Raw genomic sequence first — 24,456 nt, 5'->3', positions numbered from 1 at the left:
TTTCTTCTCATCCCAGCGGTGCCAAACCTTTTTTCCTCAAGATCAAAACCTTGTACCTCCCTTAAGAATGGATGTAAGTAAATGATTGCTTCACTAAAAATAACTTTGCAGTCTTCTGCTAATTGGAAACATTACCATTTACCCAGGTCTCCGTTGATGGGGATTCGAAGAAATGCACTTCAGTACACCATAATCATTCATGCTGAGTGGTGTTCTTTCAAGTTGTGATGTAATTCTGCTTGGGTGTACTCTCTGTGTGGGGTTATTTTTATGCTTGGGGATCGCTATGATGACTTCAACAGGTACAAAAAGATTAGAATTATCAGGTGTCAACAAAATATTGAAGAATTAATTATTGCAAGTTATTATGATGAAAGTGCATCTTTGACAAGCTAGGATGTGTCACACAAGGGTGTGAGAGAAATCACAAGCATGATTTTAAGTACTCAACCACCAAAACCATTGTATAAGTCTGCACAACAGATTGTGAATGCAAGAGGAAAACTCACCTCATTCCCTTCCTTCTCAACTACCAGTTCACCATGCAAACGTATCTCAACTTTCTCAGATTCCAACGCATCCTCCTTCAAGAAATGCATCATGAATGAATCATTAGAAAAGAAAAAATTGGAACGATGTCAGAAGGAAACAGTGAAATTTGAATAATACTTTATCTCATTAGGGTACAAATACTTTTGGGTATATTCACTAAAGGGAGAACTTCCCTGCAGCATCCGAAATTCTCTGCAATAAAATCATGGAATTTGAAATGTGTTCCTCCATATTGTCAAGCAAATAAAGTTACGCATTCCAAAGTTGTCTTTACCCTTTGCAGTCCACACAAGAGGAACACACGACACTCACCTTACCACTGCATAATGAAACACTTGCACTCTTTCACAAACTTAATCACTTTTTCCTACATACATATTAGTCTCTTGCCGAAACATAATTTTACTGACAGATCCATCACAGAATAGTCTTATATTGCTTTTGCTTGACCTGAAAGGAAGATTTGGTACCAGGATGATGGTAAAAAATATCCTACACTTCAGCAGATAAATCTTTCTAATTTAGAAGTTCACCATTTAGATATCCCATGCTTGACACATTCCACATTCCCTAAACATGATTATGGCTTCAAATGGACTGAATCTCAAGATAGCTAACTAACTATGCATTTGTTCCTGCAATATTCCTTCCTTAAATCAACTAAAGAAATAGCCAAAACTCATTTCACCTGTTTCTAATCATGTAACTGTTACCTAATTATTATTTACAGTGTTATATCTTATGTGAAATGTTTTAGAAAAACTTCTGTTAAGCTCTCAAATGTCCTGAAGGCAAACCCCACAAAGTGGCACTGCTGTAGCCTGTGTCGCCTCTTGTCAGAGACTGGATCACAAGATTATTTTGGTCGTCTCAAGAAACCTCTCCTATTGGGAAGTTAGGATTTAAATTCAACTACAGTTGCATCAAAATTCATTAGTTTTCTCTCTGTATTGTGTTTGCGCTCACATACTATCTTAATTATGAGGTAAAGATAGTAACTACTATGTACCATTCATTTAAAGTCAGTTTACCTAGTATGTGCATTTCATGTGGCTCATCATGACGTACTTCCACATACATGTAGTGCTTCTTCTTATTATTTAATTTTCTCTTAATTATTTCATATCTTCCAGATTTTTTTCTTCTATGAATTGAAGCCCAAACTTCATGCTCATTGTGTACTAAATGGTTTATTGATCCAACATTGCTTCAACTTCCTGTCCCATAGCTGTAGTGAGACATATCTCACCTCATATCCTGTAACCCTGTCTCAACGTGTGGCATGTTTACTTAGTGATCGTATTGGTCTCCTATCATGTGGAGGTTGTCATTTATCATTTGAGTCACAACAGTTATTTTTTTAATTTTCTGTGATGATTGCATACCGCTAACTATCTATATCTCATTGCAACGAACTGTTGTCACTGATATATGATGCATGTGCATGTCATATGTCCATGGAATTGTAAACTTCAAGTGAATTCATTTCCAATATGTCATATTTTAATTGATATTATTTTACTTTTGTTTTCAGTTATCTTATAAATAAATGACCATGCACATAAAAGTAAGAGTTGCCAAGATTTCTCATGTTATTAACTACCAGAATGCCAATTAACTTAGGTAAAGCAAACTAAGGTAGGTAAATAACTTAGGTAAATACACTGAGTAAGTTTGTCATAAGACTACATTCATGAACATAGTTTCTTATGTTGGAGTAGCATTAGTGAGGATAAATTACACTGTGCAAAATATCAATACTACTGATATCTTTATTCTAACTTCACAGCAGCACTATACCACAGAGTAGGGATATACAGAGATGACAAAATGGCTGAAGGCCGTAACCAGCTCATTGTGCATTTCACCATGTTCTAAATAAGGAAACGTGGCTTGAGTTGCTATTTGGTTGCTATCGTTGCTATCATTCGCCAATACCAATTATGTGCGTGCGACAGTGTATGGCGCAAAATTCAAAGCAATCAAGAAATTAGCTGTAGCATAATTAATCGAGATCTCGAATATGGAATACTTTCTAGCATTTGAGCATTTGCGGATACTGTTTGCACATCTCTACAAAAAAGGTTTCTCTCGTGAGTGTTTTTGCATGTGATTGGAGAGAGAAGAAGTGAAAGACTTGCCGCAAATCTTGCATGTAAACGGTCTCTTGTCTGTGTGTGTAAGCAAGTGTTGATGAGACTTTCTTTTCTAATGAAAGATTTAGTTATAACATGAAAAAGATTTCTATGCTGTGTGCGTATGCATGTGTCGGACGAGTTTGTCCTTTCTGGGGAAAGTCTTTGCGCAATAATTGCACGAAAAAGGCTTCTCCCCTGTGTGCGTATGCATGTGTTGGACGAGGTTCTTTTTTCTAGTGTAAGCCTTTGAGCAATAATTGCACGAAAAGGGCTTCTCCCCTGTGTGTAGACGCAAGTGTCGGATGAGATTCACCTTTATACTGAAAGCCTTTGCACAATAATTGCAAGAAAAAGGCTTCTCTCCTGTGTGTACACGCGAGTGTTGGATGAGTTTTGCCTTACTAGCAAAAGCCTTCGCGCAATAATTGCACGAAAAGGGCTTCTCCCCCGTGTGGGTGCGCAAATGCCTCATGAGGTTGCATTTAAGAGAGAAAGACTTCATGCAATCACTACATGAAAAAGGCTTCTCTTCCGTGTGCGTGCGCATGTGTCGAGTAATGTTAGACTTACAGGCAAAAGACTTTCCGCAGATCGTACACAGATAACGTTTTCTTTCTTTGTGCAAACGCATGTGATTGCTAAGACCGCTCCTCAGCGTGAACGACTTGTTGCAGACGCTGCAATTGAAAGGCCCTCCTTTTGCGCCTCCTACCGCGTGATTTTGGAGGATTCTCGCACAAGAGGTGGTGGACTCTAAAGACATATTCTGCGTGTATGGTTTCCCATCCCCATCAGAACTTCCCACTCGTTCCGCAGTTTTCCTCTCTCCAATTCCACCACAGATTTCTAACACGGGCGCATTTACTTTTTGCATCGCCCCTCGTCTTTTCCTTTTCAATCCCGTCAATGTCTCAGAGTTGGACGACTCACGAGAATCATTACTTTCTTCTCTTGATGCGGGGACTGTGAAAGACTCATCTTTTCCCATAGATGATTCATCATTAGGATCCAAATTGCTGGTACCAGAATGAATTTCCATGTGTTTGATCAGATCATCATTGGTGTTGAATCCATATCTGCAGTGGGAGCAATAATATAACTTTTCGTTTGAATTTTTACCCTTTCTAGGATTTTTGATGAAGCAATAACTCATCTCTTTTCTGTTTTCCATTACTGCCTCAATGCCACTTCTTCTGTTTTCACTGACTCTGATCAACCTAAGGCTACCTGTGATATTTGGTGAATCCCTTCTATCCCATACAACAGTCGTTGTGGCTCCATTTCCGCTGTTTCTAGATGCTGGAATGTGTTTCATATAACTGTGTCCATCATCAGGAATTGAGTTAGACAGTACCTTGTCAGCATGATGGGAAATGCCTTCTTTCAAATCTTTATCCATCACATTCATTCCATCCCCACATGGGGATGCCACAGTCTTAGATTGAATGTGTGTCACTGAGGCTGATGAACCAATACAATCATCGTTAAGGTCAATCGATACATTTCTTTCTGCCAGCAGGTGTGAAGTTGGTGTTGTTTCTACCAGCACTTGGTCAGGAGTTGACAGCCCTAGAAAAGAAAATCATATTACAATCTAGGACTCACAGATCTAATTTTTAAAAACCATTTGATAGATTGAAACCTATTCCATTTAATTTATATTTTTGCTGGTTGCTAAACACAAATAAGGTTTCATTCTCTTTTGGCAATTTCAATATTGGTTCAATTATGTCTGAAAAGGGAGGGCAGGCATCCATAATAATCACTATATTGAAATTGTTGATGAAAAATGAAATCATCCCCTATAAAAATTTGTTCATTCAAAAGACAAATGTGTGCTCAGTAATTTTGTATAATGTAAATTGTAATGTTCTTGAAGCTGATATTTTAAAAGACAAATAATTTTTCATTTAGGAATACTTAAGGAGAGAATAATGTTTTCCTTTCATTCCTTTGCAAGTAGATCAGAAGTCAGTCTTTTTTGGTAATTTCAATAAACTACAATTTTGTCCAAAAAGAAAAGTCAGGCATCAAGAATAATCTCATATCAAGCTTGAAATTGCTGAAGAAAAATGAAATCATGCCCTTTTAAAAAAATATGCATTTAAAAGACAAAAACATGTGTCAGTGGTTATGGATTATACACATCGTAATGTTCCTTATGTTAATATTTAAAATGGCATAGATTTTCCTTTTGAGAATACTTGAGGAGAAAATAATGCTGTCCTAATCCTTCTACGTGAGAGAACAACAATTATCAAAATATTTAAGGAATATAATTCCTTTAATGTTAAAATGCTCCAGATTTTAAATATGAGTTTACTTTTAGCAGCTACATACTACTTTTCACACCAATAAGTAAACATTTTTCATAAAGTACTTAGCAATGGAAATCACGTGTGCCATGGAGGAGGCCACAATTCATGCATTTTTATTTAAAAATTCACACCACATTTTTGTCGAAAAAGGAATGCATCAACCATGAATCACGCGTAGTTAACAATCAGAGGTAAATTTGATTAAAAAAAATAAAATTTCTTAAAAATTAAATAATTTCCTCCTTGTGTCCGCTTGAGGATAACGGTTAAAAAGTCACAAAAGGAGCAATTACATTTTTCCAGGTTGAATATGATATCCATCTAAATCATTTCCTGATCAACCTCCTGATGAGATCCACATAAGTATATTGAAATATTAGGGTTTATCATTTTTTTAATCAATAGCAGCAAACTGTAACACACAAGTTATTAAAATTGAGTTGTGCTGCAACTTAGCTGTATTGATTTGTCTTCTGGTGCTTATTTCTGAAATCCATAATATATCTACTTACTTTCCGTTACAAAGTATTTTCTGACATGATTCACTGTTACACCTAACCAAGCAGTTGCCATGCCTACAAAAATAATTGAATAAGACTGTGCATTACAAACTTCAAGCTAATTTTATAAATTCAACGTGCTAATACCACTTCTTGGCTTACACTCTCAGTACCTTGTGTTCACTAATTTGGCTGTAATTAATGCTAGACATCCATTTTAACTTCAAAAATGCCTATAAAATGTTAGTATTTCTTTTGGAAGAATAAATTTTTGAAAATCAAATGCAATATTTTGTAAAAAAAATGCACTAACAATGCAATGAGTTGAATGTGGATTTGTGCTAAGAAAGGGTTCTACGGTCCACTCCAGTGGTTGGAGTAAGGGACCGGCTGGGTCCCAAATAACAAGGAAAAGGATACCAGGGTAACTCAACCCCAAAAAAAAGAACTCCATGTGAAGAGGTTTCAAATATTATCATGCTACCCATAGCACAGAAAACGTTTTCCTTCCATAGACACAGGCCAGAAAGAATTCAGAATGACATTTGAGTGTCAAAACTAGGCAAAAAGTAGGCGGTGGAGTAGTGCATAAATGTGTGGAAAGTACTACCTGTGCTATATATTTCAACATGGATGTATCGCATTTCTGCCAAAAGAAGTCGGAAACAATTTCATTCAGTCATTTCACTGAATTCCAGCCACATGTTTTTATGCAAATACCACCCTAAGTTGTACGGGCACTGGTTTCTCATGCTAAGCACTCGTAATAGATCATTAATAATTAGAAATTTTTGTCTATAACACCAGTCATAAAGAACTCATTTGTTGAAGCTCATTGACTGGACTAGAGTGCAGATCTCATACGAATCTTTCACTGCCATAAATGCAATATGTCACTAAAATATGAAATTTTACTAGCCAATGGTCGCACAAGTTAAATATCGATAGACTTCAGCAGAATAAAATATTTTACATTAAAAGGACTTCTACTATACATAAATGTTAAAGGAAATTGTGATAATTCATTACATTTAATGCATTACATTTACAAATATAATACATTACATTCCATATAATTAGAAATCCAGACCACACAAATGTAAAGATAAACATTCTCTCATATTTAAGTGACATGTAAACTAAATAAAACAAAAGTTACACATGGATGACTAACTTAGGTTCTTCATGCTTCAAAAAAGTTACAACACCCTCTCCACGCACATATATTTGCAAGACCTAGAGTTTACTCACCTATAGCCTCAGTCATAGAGTCATTGGTCATTTCAGAATTACCAATCACTTTTTTGTCCTCTGTAAACTTATGCTGAAAGTAGGAATCAACTCATTAATCAATGCACATAAGAATCAATATTCTTTTAATACACCATTCTTTTACAATATAGAACTATCATCCACACATATACAGCAATGAACACCTTGTAATTTCTTTCAAAAATGAGACAGTTTTTGAATAATGTTCATTCTAAATTAAATAACTGTGCCTTAAATACAATGCCATTCATGCAATCATTTATAAAATTTTTATCGTTGACTTCATTTTCTGATGATTCATACCAAGTGTACATTTACTTTTATAGCAGATAGTAATTCCATTACCCAATGGAAAACTAGCCACTGTCCATGGAAGCGATATACATTAATAACATTACCAACCCTACATAGGTTATAATTCCTGATTCTTCATTACTTCTGTGGGTACACGTCACCCTTGAGAAAGTGACCAGAATCGGTCGGTTATTTTGGGCCATCCTAGTAATTGACACGGTGACATAGCCCAAAAGTTTTTATTCAACAGTAATAATTCCTTTGCTGCAAAGAATAAAGGCTATATTTTGGCACAGGGCAATCCTTTTGCAAAGTAAATATCTGTGTAAACGAAGCAACAATTCTTGTTTTGGTCCTTTATACAACTAGGAGACGCTATATTTATTTAAGAAAATCATTCACTTAATTCTTCACCCAACCACGGTCTTAACCATGGTCAGTACCACCTTAGACCTACACCATCATCTGACCAGGAATAGGGTGGTTTCCTATTATTTTTTTATTGCCTAAATCGAAAGATTATTACCTCTGGAGTACGCATTTAACACTTTATATTTTTATATGACAATATCTATTTTTCGGGATTAAATGAAGTGAAAATTTTCAAGTGCGCAAAAATGTGACAGCTAAGTATGAATGATGGGAAAAACCCACGTGAATTCATTCTGGTTCCCACTGCCATCGTGTGAGGTGGCCTTGCGGCAATGATATGTGAGCTGCTGTGATGCAGGCTGCTAGCAGGTAGCAGAGTACCCTGCTAGCAGATAGTGCTTGGCTTGAATAAGGATTATTAGTACCTTATCAAACAAAGGAAACTTTACAACCATAGGCAGTTTTATTGGTGATCATTAAGACATGTTTTCCTGAGCTCTGTGCCTCGTGCATGCATTGGTAATCTCAGAGATTGTAAAACTCGTATCTACTCATATAAAAACTAGGTCCCAGTGATTTCACATGGATTGGCATCGCATGGGTGCCAATCTGGCCTTTTTCAAATCAGGTTAGAATGGACCATTGCCATACGTCTAAACTGGGATTTCTATAACGAAATAATTTGTGTATTATGAATTCACTAATGGTGGGTAATGAATTGCACCAATGCCTTTCGTTTTCTACAATGAAGGAAACTACCCGATTGGTTACCAATACATATAACAGTATTTTTAATGCTACCACCAGATTATGGTAAGCAATGTTGGTGTGGCCATTATTAGCTGGAGGTATGAAGACAAGAATGAAATTATCATTTTGAAACAATAAGTGTGATAATGCACACCAACGAAGCTTCAACAGAAAGGAGGAGATTTTGAAGGAGGAAAAGTTAAGTTATTGGTAAAGTTACAAAATTTTCCCTTGGGATTGATTGGCCAGTGGAGTGCGACTACTGCTTCAAAACTCTATTCTATTCACATCTGTCCTAGTCAGCTCTTGGCACTGTGAATGCAAAGGATGAATGTTCCTTCAAGTGCAAACCATGCTAAGTTTTCACAGGCCCAGCCCCATGAGTTAAGTGGGATTTACTCAGATTAACTCCTGTTACGCAGCCAGGCGGCATGTCCCCCCCTGGAGATGCTGCCCCCTGAAGGAGTGACCGTGAACCAACTGAGGTGGCTCGAGGGGACGCGTCGAGAAGCCGTAAGGACAGTTGAGTCCAGTGAGCCGAGGGATATGGAGAGTGTTCGGGCTGGAGAATCCCGTTTGTATAAGTGCGAAGAATAAAGTGTCATAGAAGTAAAAGAGAGCAAGGATCATTTCGAGAGTAACCCAAGGTCACTTTAACACTCCCATACCCCACTCTTTTCTCCCCAGATAAACATTATTCAAATCCAAACGCAGAATTTAAAAGTCAGAGCAAACACTAGTTTGATATATTTATGACATTATCATCAGCAAATAAATGCATTTTACTGCTTTTTCAGGAGCAAAATTCAAACATGTAGGTAATGAACAAAAGGGACAGATTACATTACCATGTGAGACAAAAAATGAGTGCTTCTACTGAATGATGTCAGGAAAGTTCCAGAGAGGAATGAATTTTTGAGACAGAAAAACTTAACATGGTAAAAGTGCACTTACCTCGTCGTCAACTTCCAGGGGGTCTACAGCATCACTTGAGGTGCCAACCGCATTCGGTGAGGTAAATGCAGGATAATTCTCCTCATTGAGGAGCTCTTCCATCTCCTCTTTCTCATTAAACTAAAAGGGAATGTTGAGTGTCACTCAATAAAAGCTATATAATAATTAAAACATCTCTAATCCATAATTATAGAACCATGTCAAATTCCAGAGACCACTCAAGCTGGTCGAAACTGTGGATGCCTGAGAGTCTTGTGACCAAACTTAACCCTTTCACTGCCAGCCAATTTCAAGTGGGATATAGGAAGACTGCCAAGGCTATTTTCTGAAATTAGCATCATTTCAGATTTAAAAAAAATTACAGCTACTCAATTTTATTTAATGCATATAGATTTTTCCCCAATTCTTAAGATACATTTACATCTTATAACTATAGATAGATTATGGGGGTTTACATAAACTATAGCCATTGAAAAGGCCACAATCAGGAAAAAAGAGATATAATGGGGAACATGCATGAAATTTGTTCATCATGCTAGTTAGTCTCATTGAATAGAAAATTTTCTCACAAGTCCAAATATATGAGCCAAAACTTTCCTAGTACTCTGTAAGCGTCAATAATTTCTAATTAAAAATACTCGAATATCGCTTGAAGTCACGTGACCTGAAACGCCTCCTGACGTCGTCACACGGTACACCATTCACTTCGCTAAAGAGAGTCTTAGAGTGGTAGAGCCTTGAATGCAAGATCGAAGTAAAAATCTTCGTCGAGCTGTGTAGTAGTTCCTAAAAGGACAAATTGACTTAACAGGGATATAAGAAACCAAAATACTTCAGTTTACATTAGCTCGATTTCCTCATGGTGGCTAATTTTATTCATTCCAAATCTCCCCAAACAATCCCCTTTATTTATTTCAACAACGCCTTGGCAACCCAAAATATTCAGTCTGCATTTTGTCGTTACAACAGCAATTATTTTCGCCAAATTTGCATTTGAGCCCTCGTAGATCGATTTTCTATCCACTTCCTCAGTGTGTCATCAGTGGATACTGTGCCGTGACGTCACGCTCCGATGACGTGTTTTCAAGCAGCCGATGAAGATCAATTTTTAAAGACTCATAACTCAGCTGAGAAGCATTATTCATAGGCGAAATTTTCGGCAAGTACATTTGAGGTAGAGGCCTTCTTATTTATTGTACTTTAAAAAAATTGTGCATGCTCCCCATTAGGACCGATAAATTGGCCCCTGGCATTTTTCGCTCAACCAGCGAGGGCAGATATATCGGCCTGGTGGCAGTGAAAGGGTTAATACACTTGCTGACTCAGCAACAGCAAGCAAACATCGTCGCCTGGCAACCCAGAGGTTGCATATTTTGTTCTTCCAGCTTCACCAACTTAGATGTTTCAACATTTTCAATGTATGCGAAAGACGCTATTGGTCTTGACACCAATTCTCTTTTCGCTCTATCATTTCTTTCCACTATTTCCGGGAAAATTGTCATACATTTCGTAAAAATGGAAACATTGAGACAATCCACATGCATCCTGAAAATCTACAGAGCTAAAGTGCAGAGTTTAACCCTCATATGGATTTACGAATTTAGTTACGTCACAGGATTTACGGTGCCGCAGAGATGGTGTCTAATTTTTAGTTAATTTCTTTCAAAGTTAGCGTTTATTTACAAATTTTCAACTGATAATGGTAAAAACAGTACTCTCGTTATAACGAAGTCACGTGACCGAAAATACGGAGATTCGTAATAACGAAGTTCGTATGAACGAGTCTTTCAGGAATCGTCGAAGACTCCGTGGATGATAAATGCGATTGAATTACGCGGAAATATATATAAACAGGAAATTTCGTTTCAGTTTTGGCATACGGCATGACGTAATCGAGGGTTGATATCCTCCCGAATACAGTAAGTACCATTTACGAACTCGATGCGTTCCACGACCTTGGTCCTAAGTTGATAAACCCACGGTCCGGCCGCCGAGAGTTGTCTGATGACTGGCAGAATAGTCTACGTAGGGGCAGCGTTGCCAGGTGAGAAAGTGAAACGCCTATAATGGCTTCCGTGAAGAAAGGAGACGAAAAGGACGACGAGCGTGATCAGGCTTATTTCGCTGCTCTGTTTGCATTTGACAACGTTATAAGACTAGGCGATAATGTGAGGTGCGTTTGGGGGACAGCGATTGGCTGCAAACCGTGCTGGCGAAGGGTTATCCGCACCTCCTATTGTGCCGTCACCTGTCGTACTGTATGGAAGGCATTGAGGAGTACGGTTATCCTGCACAATGCAACACTTCACAAAAATCATGCGCTAACTCACGATTGTGACGAAGTGAACTAAATGGGCGTGCAACGCAGCCGGAGCAGAAAAAATCAATCTCCGCGGCAAGGAATAACGGGCGAAACGCTAGTCAGTTCCTAACTTCACACCGGAGTGAACGATACTTTGTTCAAATTATGCCCAGAGTACGATTTCCTCTGCGCCGCACGGCGTTAAACGGCCAAATCAAAAGGTTCCAAATTCCAAATTTGAAATTTTTAATGCTGTCATACCTGAAAATTCGTAAATCGAATGTGCGTAGGAAGAGCAACTGTACATCAAATTGACGAGCTGTATTGAGTCTGTCACCATGATCCCCCAGTAATGAAGCTTATGGTATAACGTTGCGCGAATGTTGAAGAAATACCATAAATGACCTTCTCGGTCACAGTACACGAGGACAACTTAAACGTGGCGTGATTATTAAAACTTAGCGTAGTGAATATCGATCTAAATGCCATAGTTTATGCGTGGAACTTCGTAATAAAGTTTATTTTGTAACCGCCAGGACCGGGACTGAGGCTTGCAATATCGTAAAAACGAAAATTTCGTAATAAAGTTTCTTTTCCTACAGCTAGGATAGGCCTTTTCGTTGAGGCCAACGATTTTCTTTGTAAAAACGAGTACTTCGTAATAACGTTGTTCGTATTAACGAGAGTCTCTGAACATCTAAATCCTTCATCATCATCTTTCCATCGGAATGGAAAATTTTTACACCAAATTTAAAACCAAGAGCACCACTAAGGTGCAGCGAATGCATATAAGGGTTAAAGACCTCTGGCGACTACTATCACATGCCTCATGAGTGTGGAGACATACAGATTGGTGAAACTGGAATAACTATTTAAACCAAGAGGTCAGAGCACAAACGTTGCATAAGACTTGGATACCCAGAGGGATCTACAGTAGCCAACCACTGTATCGCATACAATTACGCCATTCTGATTAATGAAGCCATGTCTTTCATCTATGCAGATATATATTGGGATCAGATCAACAAAGAGGTGATTGGAATTGGACTCTCAAAGAATGGAATTAATAGAGATGCAAGGTTTCAACCAGAGCAAAACATAATTAAAGGAATGGGAAGCATCACCTTTCTATGAGAAAATTAGCAGGATTTTACAACAAGGATCTAATCAGGTGAAAAAGATTCGTGTTTAGGCTCTCTAACATAGCAAAGACTTTTACCTTGAAAGTAGACAAAACAAAGTTCACCATTGGAGTACTCAATGGAATGAAACATTTTTCTGTCAGAAGAATAGTGATGTTGTACAAAAAAGATTGATTTACATGAAAATAGATAAAGATCTCAATGGTTTTGCAATATATTGTACAACTGGAAAAGTTGCACAACAGAAACTCGCACATTTGAGGGTGATATCCCATTCAAACGCATACATACACTCAACGCACCCCTAATTTTGTCATACAACTAAGAATTTTACTCAAATAAAGGCCATGCTGCTCCTAGATGAGAATAAAACTTACCACAATATTGGCTCTGGGTAATTGGCAGTCTTGCACGGGAATGTATACTTCAGTCATTTGAACGGAGCATGCAAACTGTGAAGTTTCTTCAATCGCATCTCGAATACATTCTTTTGTGCCAGCAGAAGATCCCGCACTGTCATTAGCTGCCTCCTCCTCTTTGATGATCTGTGCAGAAAGTAAAAGTGGTAAACAAGTCACCTACATCAAAATTAACAAATGAGTCATTCTCATCAGGCAAGGCCGTAGCAAGGGCGGGGATCAATTGATCCTCCCCAACATGAAAAAAAATTAAATAGATACTTTATGCTCGCTTGGTGCTCACACGACGATATTATATAGCTGCGCAGGGACATCTAGTAGTCCAATGCGACTTAAGTCAATAATTATCTAAGCGAATTTGTAGGTGCAGTGTGCGTAGTTGTAGTGCAGTGTGTGAAATAATAGTGCTGTGAATTAGAAGAGAGGTAGGTGACTTAAGGGCCTCGTGAGGGACCGCAGAATTGACATCGACACCGAGGAATTGATTCATCGTTTTACATTCATTACACGTTTTTAACTGAAAAACATCTCTATTTCCCGTCATTTATCGCATGCATAGCGTAAAATGAGACAGTTTGTTGTGGGTTGCATACCTTCAAAACTGCTTTCGGGGACACGAGAAAAGGTCATTTTCTCGATAATTAGAGGGAATAGAGAAGTCACGTTTGGTCTAAAATATCAATGAAAGACCAATTTATAAGCTTGGTAACTTGTAAAGCTAGAGCTTTAACGCTAAGCATGTGTCGGTTGCTAGCAAGCAAATATGTGAGACTTTTGACACCTAAATGATGGGTAGCTTCTGAAAATCACAAGTATTATTTGCCATCACATAATTAACAGCACACATATGAAACACTTTGGACCACCAAGGTGCCCCACGTCCCCACTGGAGGGCTAATGAGGTTAAGTTTATCGGTCCTAAGATTTCATGTAGTAATGTATAAGGCAAGAAAACTACTACACAAATGTACAACATTTAAAGGAAAAAACAGCCTAATTTAAGATAAGATAACTTGTTTGAATTATTAATTACTTTGAATCGAATGGGTAACCTTTGAATCTGTGTAAAAAGCAGAATGTTCTATGATTTACAATGACAAACGTTTAGATTTTTACCTTCTATCTCCTTCAACAAATAATTAATTCCATTACAAGGTTTCTGTACATACCTGGGCATTCTCCTCCGGAGATAGTTCCTTCTTTGCCCCAATCAGCACCGCGTCCAGGTCTGCCACAATATCTCCCCTGCCCTGAGCTTCCACCTTTTCACCTTGGGAAGCAGTTAAGGTATTTGGCTGCAACATAATCCCCAATCATCATCATTAGCGAATGAGGTACAGAAACATAGAAATGCTTTTCAGAATTAGTCACACGAATAAAATAAAAGTTAGTTTCAAATGGATATATTCTTCACACTATCCAGAAATGTAATTAATGTCAGGAATTGATTATGTTCACACTTGTTATTAAATTTACCACTCTTAATTAAGTATCTATACCCCTAATGCTTCTTATTTTCATAGCAGAATCCCTGAAGAATCCACGTCGTTATTCTCTGGGCAACAGTTGCTGGAGATGTAATTCTCCAGATATCATCTTACATATAACAAAAACTTTATGGGAACACTTTGCATGAGAATCCAGAGCCCATAGGTAATAACATTCATTCATGAAAAATGAAAAGGGGCAATAAAAGAAAATAAATTTAGTTTATTTTGGTTTATAATTTGGTTTAGAGACATCAAAGACTTCGACAAAAAAACTTACTCACACGAGATATAACTGAAGGCCATTTTGAGTTAACGAAAAAGAGAATTCTTTAGATTAACTTCTGATAGGACAAAAGTTGCATAACTTCAATGGGGAAATATGAAGGCTTTTTTCTCTGCATGTAAAATTGATAAGTGGTGTTTTCTTGAGGTAATTCTACATCCAGACTCTTAATTAAGTATCCATGATGTATATTTCCACAAAACAACATTAGTTTGCCCTAAATTACCTGAATCCTTCACAACTTATTAGTACAAAAGATTTAGACTGTGCTTTCAAGCGAAACGAATTGAGTAAATGCACTTAATTAATGTAAAGTTATAGACTACAAATGATAATTTCTACAATTTAATATAAAACTCCACCACTGATGAAGGTTACAATACCCTATGTCATTTTTAAGGACCTGTCTATTCTCACAAAGAGACTGATAGGTTATGTTTAAGGAAGCTTAGTTACCAGTGATGATGAAGAAAGAAAGAAATAGTCAGTACAATAGTGCAGGCACAGAGAGTACTAGAAAAAAGAACTCTCCAACAATTGAGAGTACTAACACCAAAATAAGGAAACAGTATATCTGATACTACATTTCGAGCATAGTAAAAAATGGTAGCCATGTTTCAAAATGGACAGCTGCAGAAAAGTCAAGATTGGAAGCTTTCAAAATGTGTCGCTCTAGAAGATTACCAAGGATAAAAAAATGAAAACAAAAGAAGGAAGTAAAAAGAAGAGTGGGAGGAAAGGGAAGTCTTCTAAAACCCTTATCTTAATTGCCCACCTCATTAGATGTGATGGCCTTATAAATACAATAGTCGGACAAAAAGGAGAGGTGGACAGGAAGAAGGCAAAAAGAGTAGTTCTGAATGTTTTTCATGGGCCAGGTTATTAAGAACATAAAAAAGAAGGCCATCTATGTGAAAAAGATGAACAGATGCTAGACCGGAATTGAGGGCTGTAAGAAACCAATTTCAGTTTTGCTTACTGATGATGGTGATACAGTACAAAATAAAGTTCATTAATAGTATTACCTGATCAGAAGAGTCTTGATGTACCAGTTTGCTTGAGACACCATCAGAGCAATCATTGAGGACATGTCCTTCTTCATCATCGCTAATCTGATCTTCTTTAACTGGAGAGCACTTGTATCTTACCGGATCACTCTATTGGAAAGAGGGACAATGATGGATACCCATTTTAATCAATTGGTGAACAAATAAAAAGTGATCATGAACAAAGCTTGAATTACATGGTCTCTGTAGAAAATAAATTATTCCTGATGAATAATTCTGGCCTATTTGTAGAAAACAGATTGACTTAATTAACCAAAAAGATTCAGCCAGTAAAATTCTTATTCCTTCTCAAATAATCTAATAACAGTCATAGTATGAAGGAGAAAAAACTTTATTGGGAAAATCTTGGGACTAAATAGCTTCTTAAGCTGTGAACTTCCCCGGTCATTAAAATTAATTTCCAAAAGGGAACAAGGCCAAGAGCACTAACTTCTAAAAACAATAGATAAAAATCTAAGAATAAGCAAAATCTTAATATGTCATTAAAAGTGGGAGTGTTTCAAGACTATGAATAACAGCAGCAGAAAATTCAGTCAGAGTAAATAAAAATCAGTACACATCACTAAAATTGATATCTTTTGGCAATCAACTTGCATTGCAAACATCAAACACTCCATTCAAAAATGGCAAAGAAGGTTGAATCCCTAGCCTACACTATAAATTCCTTTTCATCACAAAATCCAAATTTGCAAGAATCTGATTCCTATAAACATCAATCCCTCATAAGGAATGCAAGTTATGCAGTTGAATCTGGCTAGCAGCTACATCATGATGTCACGGTCAATTTGTTTCAGTGTACCTTCAATAGTACCTTCAATAGTACTCAGTTTAACTCTCAATTCCTAATCCCCCTTCCACTCTGTGGTAAACGGAAGTGAAAACTGTGTTTGTATGATCACATTACAAATGACTTCTCAGTGCCGTGATGACAGAGAGCTTACTTGCTCAGTGAGTTTAGCGGTCAGTTTGGCAAAATACACCAAATCTGTTCATTACATTTAATGTTAATGATTCAAACATGAAAGCTCTTCCGTAGTTGTTCATGATTGAAAGGGCAAGGCAAAATGCTGTACGTTTCTGCTGAGAGGTATAAATAAATAATGCATAAACGAATGACAATGTGCCATAGGAAAATTGGATTACACTTGGCAAAACTACACTCACCAGGTCATCAGTCGTCAATGGGTCTGACACATCACTGGAAATTCCAGCTGGATCTGACGTGTACAGCATGGGATTATTCTCCTCACTGAGGTGACCTTCGTTCTCCTCTTTCACTACTAGAAACTATATGAGAAAAATGGGCGTCACTCAATGAAAGCAAAACAATAATCTCATTTCAACATAAAAAGGCAAAACAATAATTCCCTCATTCGATAATGAAAACTCCTCTTTTAAGTGAGACCACTCCAGCTGGTCAAAATAATCGTGAGATTCTTGCAACTCACAGATCAAACTCTAGAATATTAATTTCCAAACAAGGACGGAGAACTGCGTCACCAAGATCACGTTCAAAGATAGTTTTGTAGGTTTGAATGAGAGTTTTGGTCACTTACAGTAGGGGCACAACAGCGGGAATGATAGATCAAGGTTCCAGTGGACATTGAATTGTCTTTATCATTTCTTTACCTAGGCTTATAAAGAGGTGCCACAACAATTTATGCTAATTCCTTAGTAGAATTAAAGGAGGAAGATGGCTTGAACAAATAAGAGGGCAATCATGAGACACAACCTGGTAATAGCCACCACCTATGGCTTAAACAGATATTTGACAAGGGTATCCAAAAGTCTACTCCACAGGATAAGAAACATTTCTGTCAACAGATTAGCAGTGTTGTACAACTGTTTCTGACTTGTATGAAAAAAGATTTGTATGGTTCGAATTTCTACCTTATGTGTTACTACTAGAAAAGTACAACCACTAACGGTTGCATATATGTTAGTGACTTCCAGTTGAAATACTTACTATTATGACGGACATACTATCTTTCTTCATACGACTGAGAAATTTGCACAACTGACGGTGCATCAATATAGGTTTTATTGTGTATATGAATAAAACTTACCAACTTGTCATCCCTGGGAAGTAGGCAGTCTGGCACAGGAATGAATATTTCAGTGGCTTGGGCTGAGCAAGTGAGCTGTGTATTGTTTTCAATCACGTCTTGAATGCAGTCCGTAGTCTCCACAGAAGGCCCCAAATTGTCATCAACTGCCCCTTCTCTTTCAAAACTCTGCAGACAAAGTAACAGTGACAAAACACTTATTTCCTCAAAAACACATACATGGGATGCAGTAGGGCATTACAAAAAAGGATGCTGAACATAATGTATCTGGCTTCATGTAAAAATGGAGAGTTGTCTGCACACCTATTAATCAATCACTGAAAAGCTACAGTGCCGACTGAAATGAAATTTAGCCGGAAGATCCCTGATATTCCGAGTTCGTGCAGCGTCTTTTTTAAATTTATTTGTGCCATGGTAGCCGGCCCTTCGCTGCAAACTGTACTATACACAATGTAGATCACTCAGATATATCATTTTTCAAATTACGAGAAATCAAGCTAAAGATAAATGATTCAAATTTTTGCCGTAATAAACTAAATAATCGAGTTTCTTCCTGTAACACACCATTTGCTTCCGCAATTAAAATTTTTGGAGTAGTGGCTTTTGTTAGGCCAAAATCACTATTTCACCTTTTCTCAACATTACAGTTGAGGAAAAACAAGTGGAATATGTTTTCAATGCATTCATTATGTCCTAGACTTCCTGCTAATATTTAAATATATAAACTCTGGAGGAGAATACTGGGTGTAATATTTATGCAAAAAGAAAAGAAACCTCAAAACCATCTTGTTTTCCATATATTTTTTATGAAACTGTTTTTTAAGTAACACTGATACTATTAGCCTTAAAACAAGCTAAACCAATCATACAACAATTATGTATTATGCGATATGCAAAGTTCCTGCTGTCTGTCAATAGATGGCTTTAGCACTGATTGCTGGTCGTTTTTTAAATACCAGAAACATCATGACTCAAGCTTAGACATATGGTAGACAAACATTTTGACGACCATAGTGAATTTATCTCGGTAATAGGTACTAAGTGTTGTGAGAAAATTTCGAAGTTTGAGCCAATTAACCATTATTTGGGGGAGGAGTTGATTTCCTTCTTGCATTCAAAGAAAACGGGATAAAGCGCATCAAGAGTCCCATTAAGTTAACCAAGGTGCTGCTCTAAGAGAAGCAACGTTAAATGATTGATGTCATTGCTTCAAACACCACAACTCTAATGATGACAGCTTTCTATTTGAAGGAAGACCAAAAACCTTCAAAGAAACTTAATTGGAGGCATTGCTTGAAGAAGACAAATGGGAAACTCAAGAAGAGTTTGCTTTGTATTTGGAGTTACCCACCAAGCCATTGCATGCGTTGGTAATTTAGAAGTAAGCAAGGAACTTGAGTTCCCAATCATTCAACAGTAATTCTAAAGCATATAAATGCTCCACCTCACATTAAAAAATCCATTAAAACCTAGCTGGAAATGCTCAAATGCAAAGGCCAAAAGATCCCCACAAATTCTCCAGGCATTGCACTGTCTGATTATTACTTGTTCCATTTGATGGTAGATGGTCTGACAGATTCGCAGTTGCACACATATGAATACATTGAAAAATGGCTTCATATATGCATAACATCAAAATATGGACACTTTAACCGTTATGGTATTCAAGCTCTGCCACAATGATGCAGAAAAATTGCATCTGATGATGGACAACTTCCTTCCTTTTACATGTAACCCATTAGAAATTAGGATACATAGCTCCGTTTTTATCATAGGGTGGACAGAACCTTATAAATCACCCAGATTTTTTAATTATTAATCAAATGAACGATTAAAATACAAAATAAATACATACACCTAGCAAACAAAATCTTTAACTCTACAGTTACATGAAAAAGTTTCTCAACACATTTATCTGCATAAACTCAAAGACACTCTAGAAAAATATGAGCAAAAAACATTAACCATTCCAATAAGTACTAAGAAAATATTTCTGTCACCACACTTCAAACTCAAAGAATAAAATTCATCCACAAATTAAAACAGTATCCCATTCAAGTTATCACACAATCACTACAAAAATGTCATCAAAACAGATAAAAAAAAAGGTTTCAAGAAATTGACCTCAAAATAGATTATAGAAATGTAAATACTTTGATCATACATTATTGCACCTTAATAAAGTCGATAGCCCCAAAAAATTAAGAATGCAATAACCTTGCCAGGCATGCATATAATATAAAGGGCTATCACAGGTTTTCCAAGCGTTGAGATTTGTGGAAGGTTACTAAGGAATTCCACCGGGTCAGGGGCCGTATTCTGTATCTCCTAACTGATCTGTGCGGCACCGATTCGCCAGATGGGACATCATAGAGAATCGTGGTAAGCAGTCCTTCGATTCTTTATGAAGCTGATGGGTGCAGCATCGACGTGAAAACAGAAGATCATCGCTAGCCATACCAACACAAAAGAAGGTGTCTATACGGCCGCCGACTAATCGGTTTCATGAATACCCCATGCAAATCCTGGGATTTATTTCGTTTTCCCCTCATTACCAACTCATTAAAGAGGTTTGTCACAATTTATCTCTTTCTCCATTCTATTTCTAATAATCTTTTTCTTTTATTATGTGAAGGGAGTAAATAAATTATGATAGAGTGAAATAAAGCATATTCCAAGTGAGTGAAAGTGATATCATTAATGAGAGGAAGTCAAAAAATGGTGGCAGGCCTCATTTTCACTAACCAATATCTAATATATATGTCAAGGTAATGAATAGTTGATGACAGAGTTCAATATAGTGGCCTATTCAAAGGTCGAGAAAGATTTAACATTGCGGAAACCTCATTCATATTTATTTTTTGATTTGATTGTTTGAGGGAAAAACAAAATAAAATGAACAATGCGCAACCAGGAAATTCATGAAACCCACTACTCGGTGGCCATACCGATACATTTTTGGTGTCCGTACTCCAATCGATGATCTCTCTTTAACTTGTTTATGCTGTACTGCTTGGGTGCATACAGAATCACACGACTGCTTACCGGGAGTCAGTGTGAAGTCCCACCCAACGATCGGTGCCACACTGATCTGTTTGGAGATACATAATACAGCTCCTGGAAAACTCGAACAAAGAAATGTCAGCCGAGATGTGGTTGGAGAATCTGACCAGGTGTAATTATGGGGCAAACTTCTGCATATCATACAGTTAACCTTTAAAGTTATTTATACTTAGGTCATATTTAAAATTGCTAACCACAAAATTTAAAGAAAACTTTCAAATTTTATGATGCATTTTTAAAATCAGAATACAGTTTATCTGAGAGACTATTTAAGAAAAGTGTTTTTATAACCACAGATACAAATAATTTTAATGAAGGCACTAATAGAAATGCAAATATAAAAATAATATTCAAATATAGGAAGATTTTATGTATAATAGAGTTAGCAATTACAAATAAGATGTATCACATCAAAAATCCTAATTGCTTTAATTTTACACCTATGGATGATTATGTTTTCTAGGATAATTTTTGCGCACATAAACTAATTTCCAATACTTTGCCCATCATGCCTTTATTGTACCCACAACGAAATGCCTTGAATATAAACATTGAATTTCCGAAACGTCGCAAAGATGCTTAATTATACATAACCTTAGCCTCATGAGATCATAGTTAAAGGTGAGGGAGGGGCCCCGAACAAAAGAAAGAAAATATGTTTACATGCATGAGACTTTATTTGACAACGCATAAAGAATTTTCGGGTCTCTGACACTTCATTCCTTAGCAGCAAATCGTCAGGGATTTCTTTGTTCACTTTAGCATGCTCCGACTACCTAATCAAATACTTAAAAAGGTAGGGTGGTACAGCCTAGTGGGTAGATTGCCTTTTTGAGTTGATAAGTATTGAATTTGAATGCCATACTTTCCCGGATATCATTCATTGTTAGGCACACACTTAGTTTTTCCAGATGACAAAATGTATTCATTAGTTGCCACTGAAAAACCAACTCCAACATTAATATGACCCTGCCAAAGATTCACAGGTGCGGAAAAACCGTTTATGGGAAATAGGACTAGTATCACTTTTCCGTAAACCATGTTTGAGGGCCTTACATATCCCTACAATTGTAGATTCACAAAAGGTACGCTAAATTATCTTTTGATCCTTAACCGAAGTGCCTTTTTAGTTACTATTCGATTTAATGGTCACCGGCAGCAATAAAACATTATATATTTCTCCAATTGTATCACCAAGCGACTAATCTATTGTCATATTGAGTTAATCCTTGTGAATTCATGCTGTAACTATTTCAGTCCACAAATATTTTCTCCCTTGATTCCTACTATTGTAGACAAAAGCCAAAGAGAGTCACTTTTATCTGTGCAACATTTATACTACACCAGTCTTCAAATAAGAAAAAACGAAAAGTACTCACCCTGAAGCATTTTCTCATCAAACTTTTTCTCAGATCTGCGTTTGACTCTAAACAAATCTTTTTGAAAGCACTTAATTCCGTCAGTTTCTTCAAACACAGTGGACACATGGTAGCGGGAAGGCCATCTCCCACATCAATCTGAGATGTTAATAAAGAAGTTCAACGTCAACAGAATTCGGATTTATCTTGGAAAACAAAATGAAGTAAGCAGCCTTTTAAATAACATCAATAACATGCAATGTGTAACTTACATGTAAGCCGACTAAATCATACAGGGCATCCTTCACCGTTATTTTGCATGCTACACTCGAAGAGTATATGTTGTAATAATAATCATGATTCTTCATACAAAGCCTGCAAAGGTCAATTTCTGAATTCCTTACTGAAGATTCCGTGAATATCCCGCTGGTGCGACTCATGTTTTCACTTCAAAATATCATTCACAATTTAATTCAGGCCTATCGTCACAGAAATCATCCACTCAACATTGACATATATCACAAAATCCCACAAGTAAACTACATTCACTACAAGTATGTGCGAAAATGAAATACTTTAGAATGCTCAACGAAAGGAACGTAAAAGCCAAAAATAAATGAATCGCCTGAAAGATATACCAGGACGAAATAGCATGGACCGAGAATATTTTCAACAATATTGGACACGATTACAAATTCCGTGGGCACAAAATATGCAACAAAGATTGATCCACAACGTTACTTGTTAATATAAGACAATACAATCAAACCTATAGAGGCGAAGTTTTCTAGTTGACATTTTATCCGCCAACAGCAGACATACAGAACAGGCCATGCATCCGTGTTTGAAGACACATTTCCTTCCATTTGATAAAATAAATAGACAATACGTTTATATTAATCATTTGTTTTCAATTTGTTGTAAAACAACTGTTTTTTGTTAATATTAATTCATTAATTTGTCAAGAAACGGAATTTAAGCCCAACCTCGGCTTGCACATGGTCATATCCCATTTGCACTCTTTAAATCGGAAAATGACTATACACTTTTTATGATGTAGTATTAATCGTTTAAAAAATATCTATGAATGATATTTCTCAATAAATCCCAATATTATACCTCAAATCGTTGAAAATACCTCATGTTTCGATTGTAAGCCTGTTGCATTTGTTTTCCTCTAGCGGGGTTATTTGCAACTAAAGTCCGGTATCTGAACCAAATCTCGCTAGCCTGGTCAGTTAATAAGTACGGTGTCAATCAGCTTGAAATACTTGTGCAACGTTTGCTGTGTACTCTGCTGCTACGTGATTTCTTTGTGAGATCCGACTTAAATTTGAGCTCATTACGCCCTTTTCCTTGATAAGTCTAATGTTTTTGCATTGATGTACGTCATGGAAATGATTTTAATGTATTAGGAATTTGGAAATCACTGAGTGATACGTGGATGATTTGTTGGAGTGAATGAGATTTTGAATCGAAAGCATGAGTCGTACCAGCGGGATTTTCACGGAATCTTCGGATAGGAATCCAGAAATAGACCTTTGCAGACTTTGTAGGGAGAAGCATCATTGTTATTACAGCATATTCACTTCGAATGTAGCATGCAAAATAACTGCGAAGGATGCCCTACATGAGTTAGTTGGTCTACAAGTAAGTGGCACATAAAATGATTATCGATTTTCTTTACAATGGTGCTTACTTCATTTTATGTTTTAATTCCAAACTCTATTGATGTGTAACTTGTTTATTAACATCTCAGGTTTCTCTGGGAGATGGCCTGCCCACTACCATGTGTCCACCGTGTTTGAGGAAACTTACGGAATTCAGTGTTTTCAAAAAGATTTGTTTAGAATCAAACGCCATTCTGAGAAAAAGTTTGCCGAGAAGTTGCTTCAGGGTGAGTACTTATGGTAATTTCTTATTTGAAGACTGGTGTAGTATAAGTATTGCAGAGGTGAAACTCTTTGGTTTATGTAGACAAAAGCAGGAATCAAGAATGATATATTTTGCGAAACGTTTTACGGAAAAGTGTAACGAGTCCAATTTCCCGTAAATGGTTTTTCCCTATCCGTCAATCCTTGGCAAGTTCCTATCAATGTTGCAGTTGGTGTTACAA

General features: G+C 36.9%; 1 protein-coding gene across 1 annotated transcript; it reads right to left on the bottom strand.

Moving 5' to 3' along the window:
• Positions 1 to 657: 657 nt before the first annotated feature.
• On the bottom strand, positions 658 to 23,072 carry LOC124173305 (zinc finger protein 23-like). Its single transcript, XM_046552823.1, has 10 exons — positions 22,613 to 23,072; positions 22,362 to 22,499; positions 17,920 to 18,087; positions 17,018 to 17,140; positions 15,812 to 15,943; positions 14,183 to 14,308; positions 12,972 to 13,139; positions 9,151 to 9,270; positions 6,760 to 6,832; positions 658 to 4,259 (listed from the first exon to the last, which is right to left on the bottom strand). The coding sequence occupies exons 1-10, from the start codon at positions 22,778 to 22,780 to the stop codon at positions 2,797 to 2,799; spliced, it is 2,679 nt and encodes an 892-aa protein (XP_046408779.1). The 5' UTR covers positions 22,781 to 23,072; the 3' UTR covers positions 658 to 2,796.
• Positions 23,073 to 24,456: the final 1,384 nt, after the last annotated feature.

The sequence above is a fragment of the Ischnura elegans genome (genome assembly GCF_921293095.1).
Source record: "Ischnura elegans chromosome 13 unlocalized genomic scaffold, ioIscEleg1.1 SUPER_13_unloc_4, whole genome shotgun sequence".
NCBI lineage: Eukaryota > Metazoa > Arthropoda > Insecta > Odonata > Coenagrionidae > Ischnura > Ischnura elegans.
This window is presented reverse-complemented; position numbering and strand designations above follow the sequence as displayed.

Excerpts from the sequence above, each read along its gene's own strand:
- LOC124173305 (XM_046552823.1), bottom strand. The coding sequence starts at position 22,780 with ATGAGTCGCACCAGCGGGATATTCACGGAATCTTCAGTAAGGAATTCA. Across the intron at positions 15,944-17,017 it reads CATTGACGACTGATGACCTG|AGTGATCCGGTAAGATACAA; the intron begins GTGAGTGTAGTT and ends TCTTTCCAATAG. Across the intron at positions 14,309-15,811 it reads ATCAAGACTCTTCTGATCAG|CCAAATACCTTAACTGCTTC; the intron begins GTAATACTATTA and ends ATTATGTTGCAG.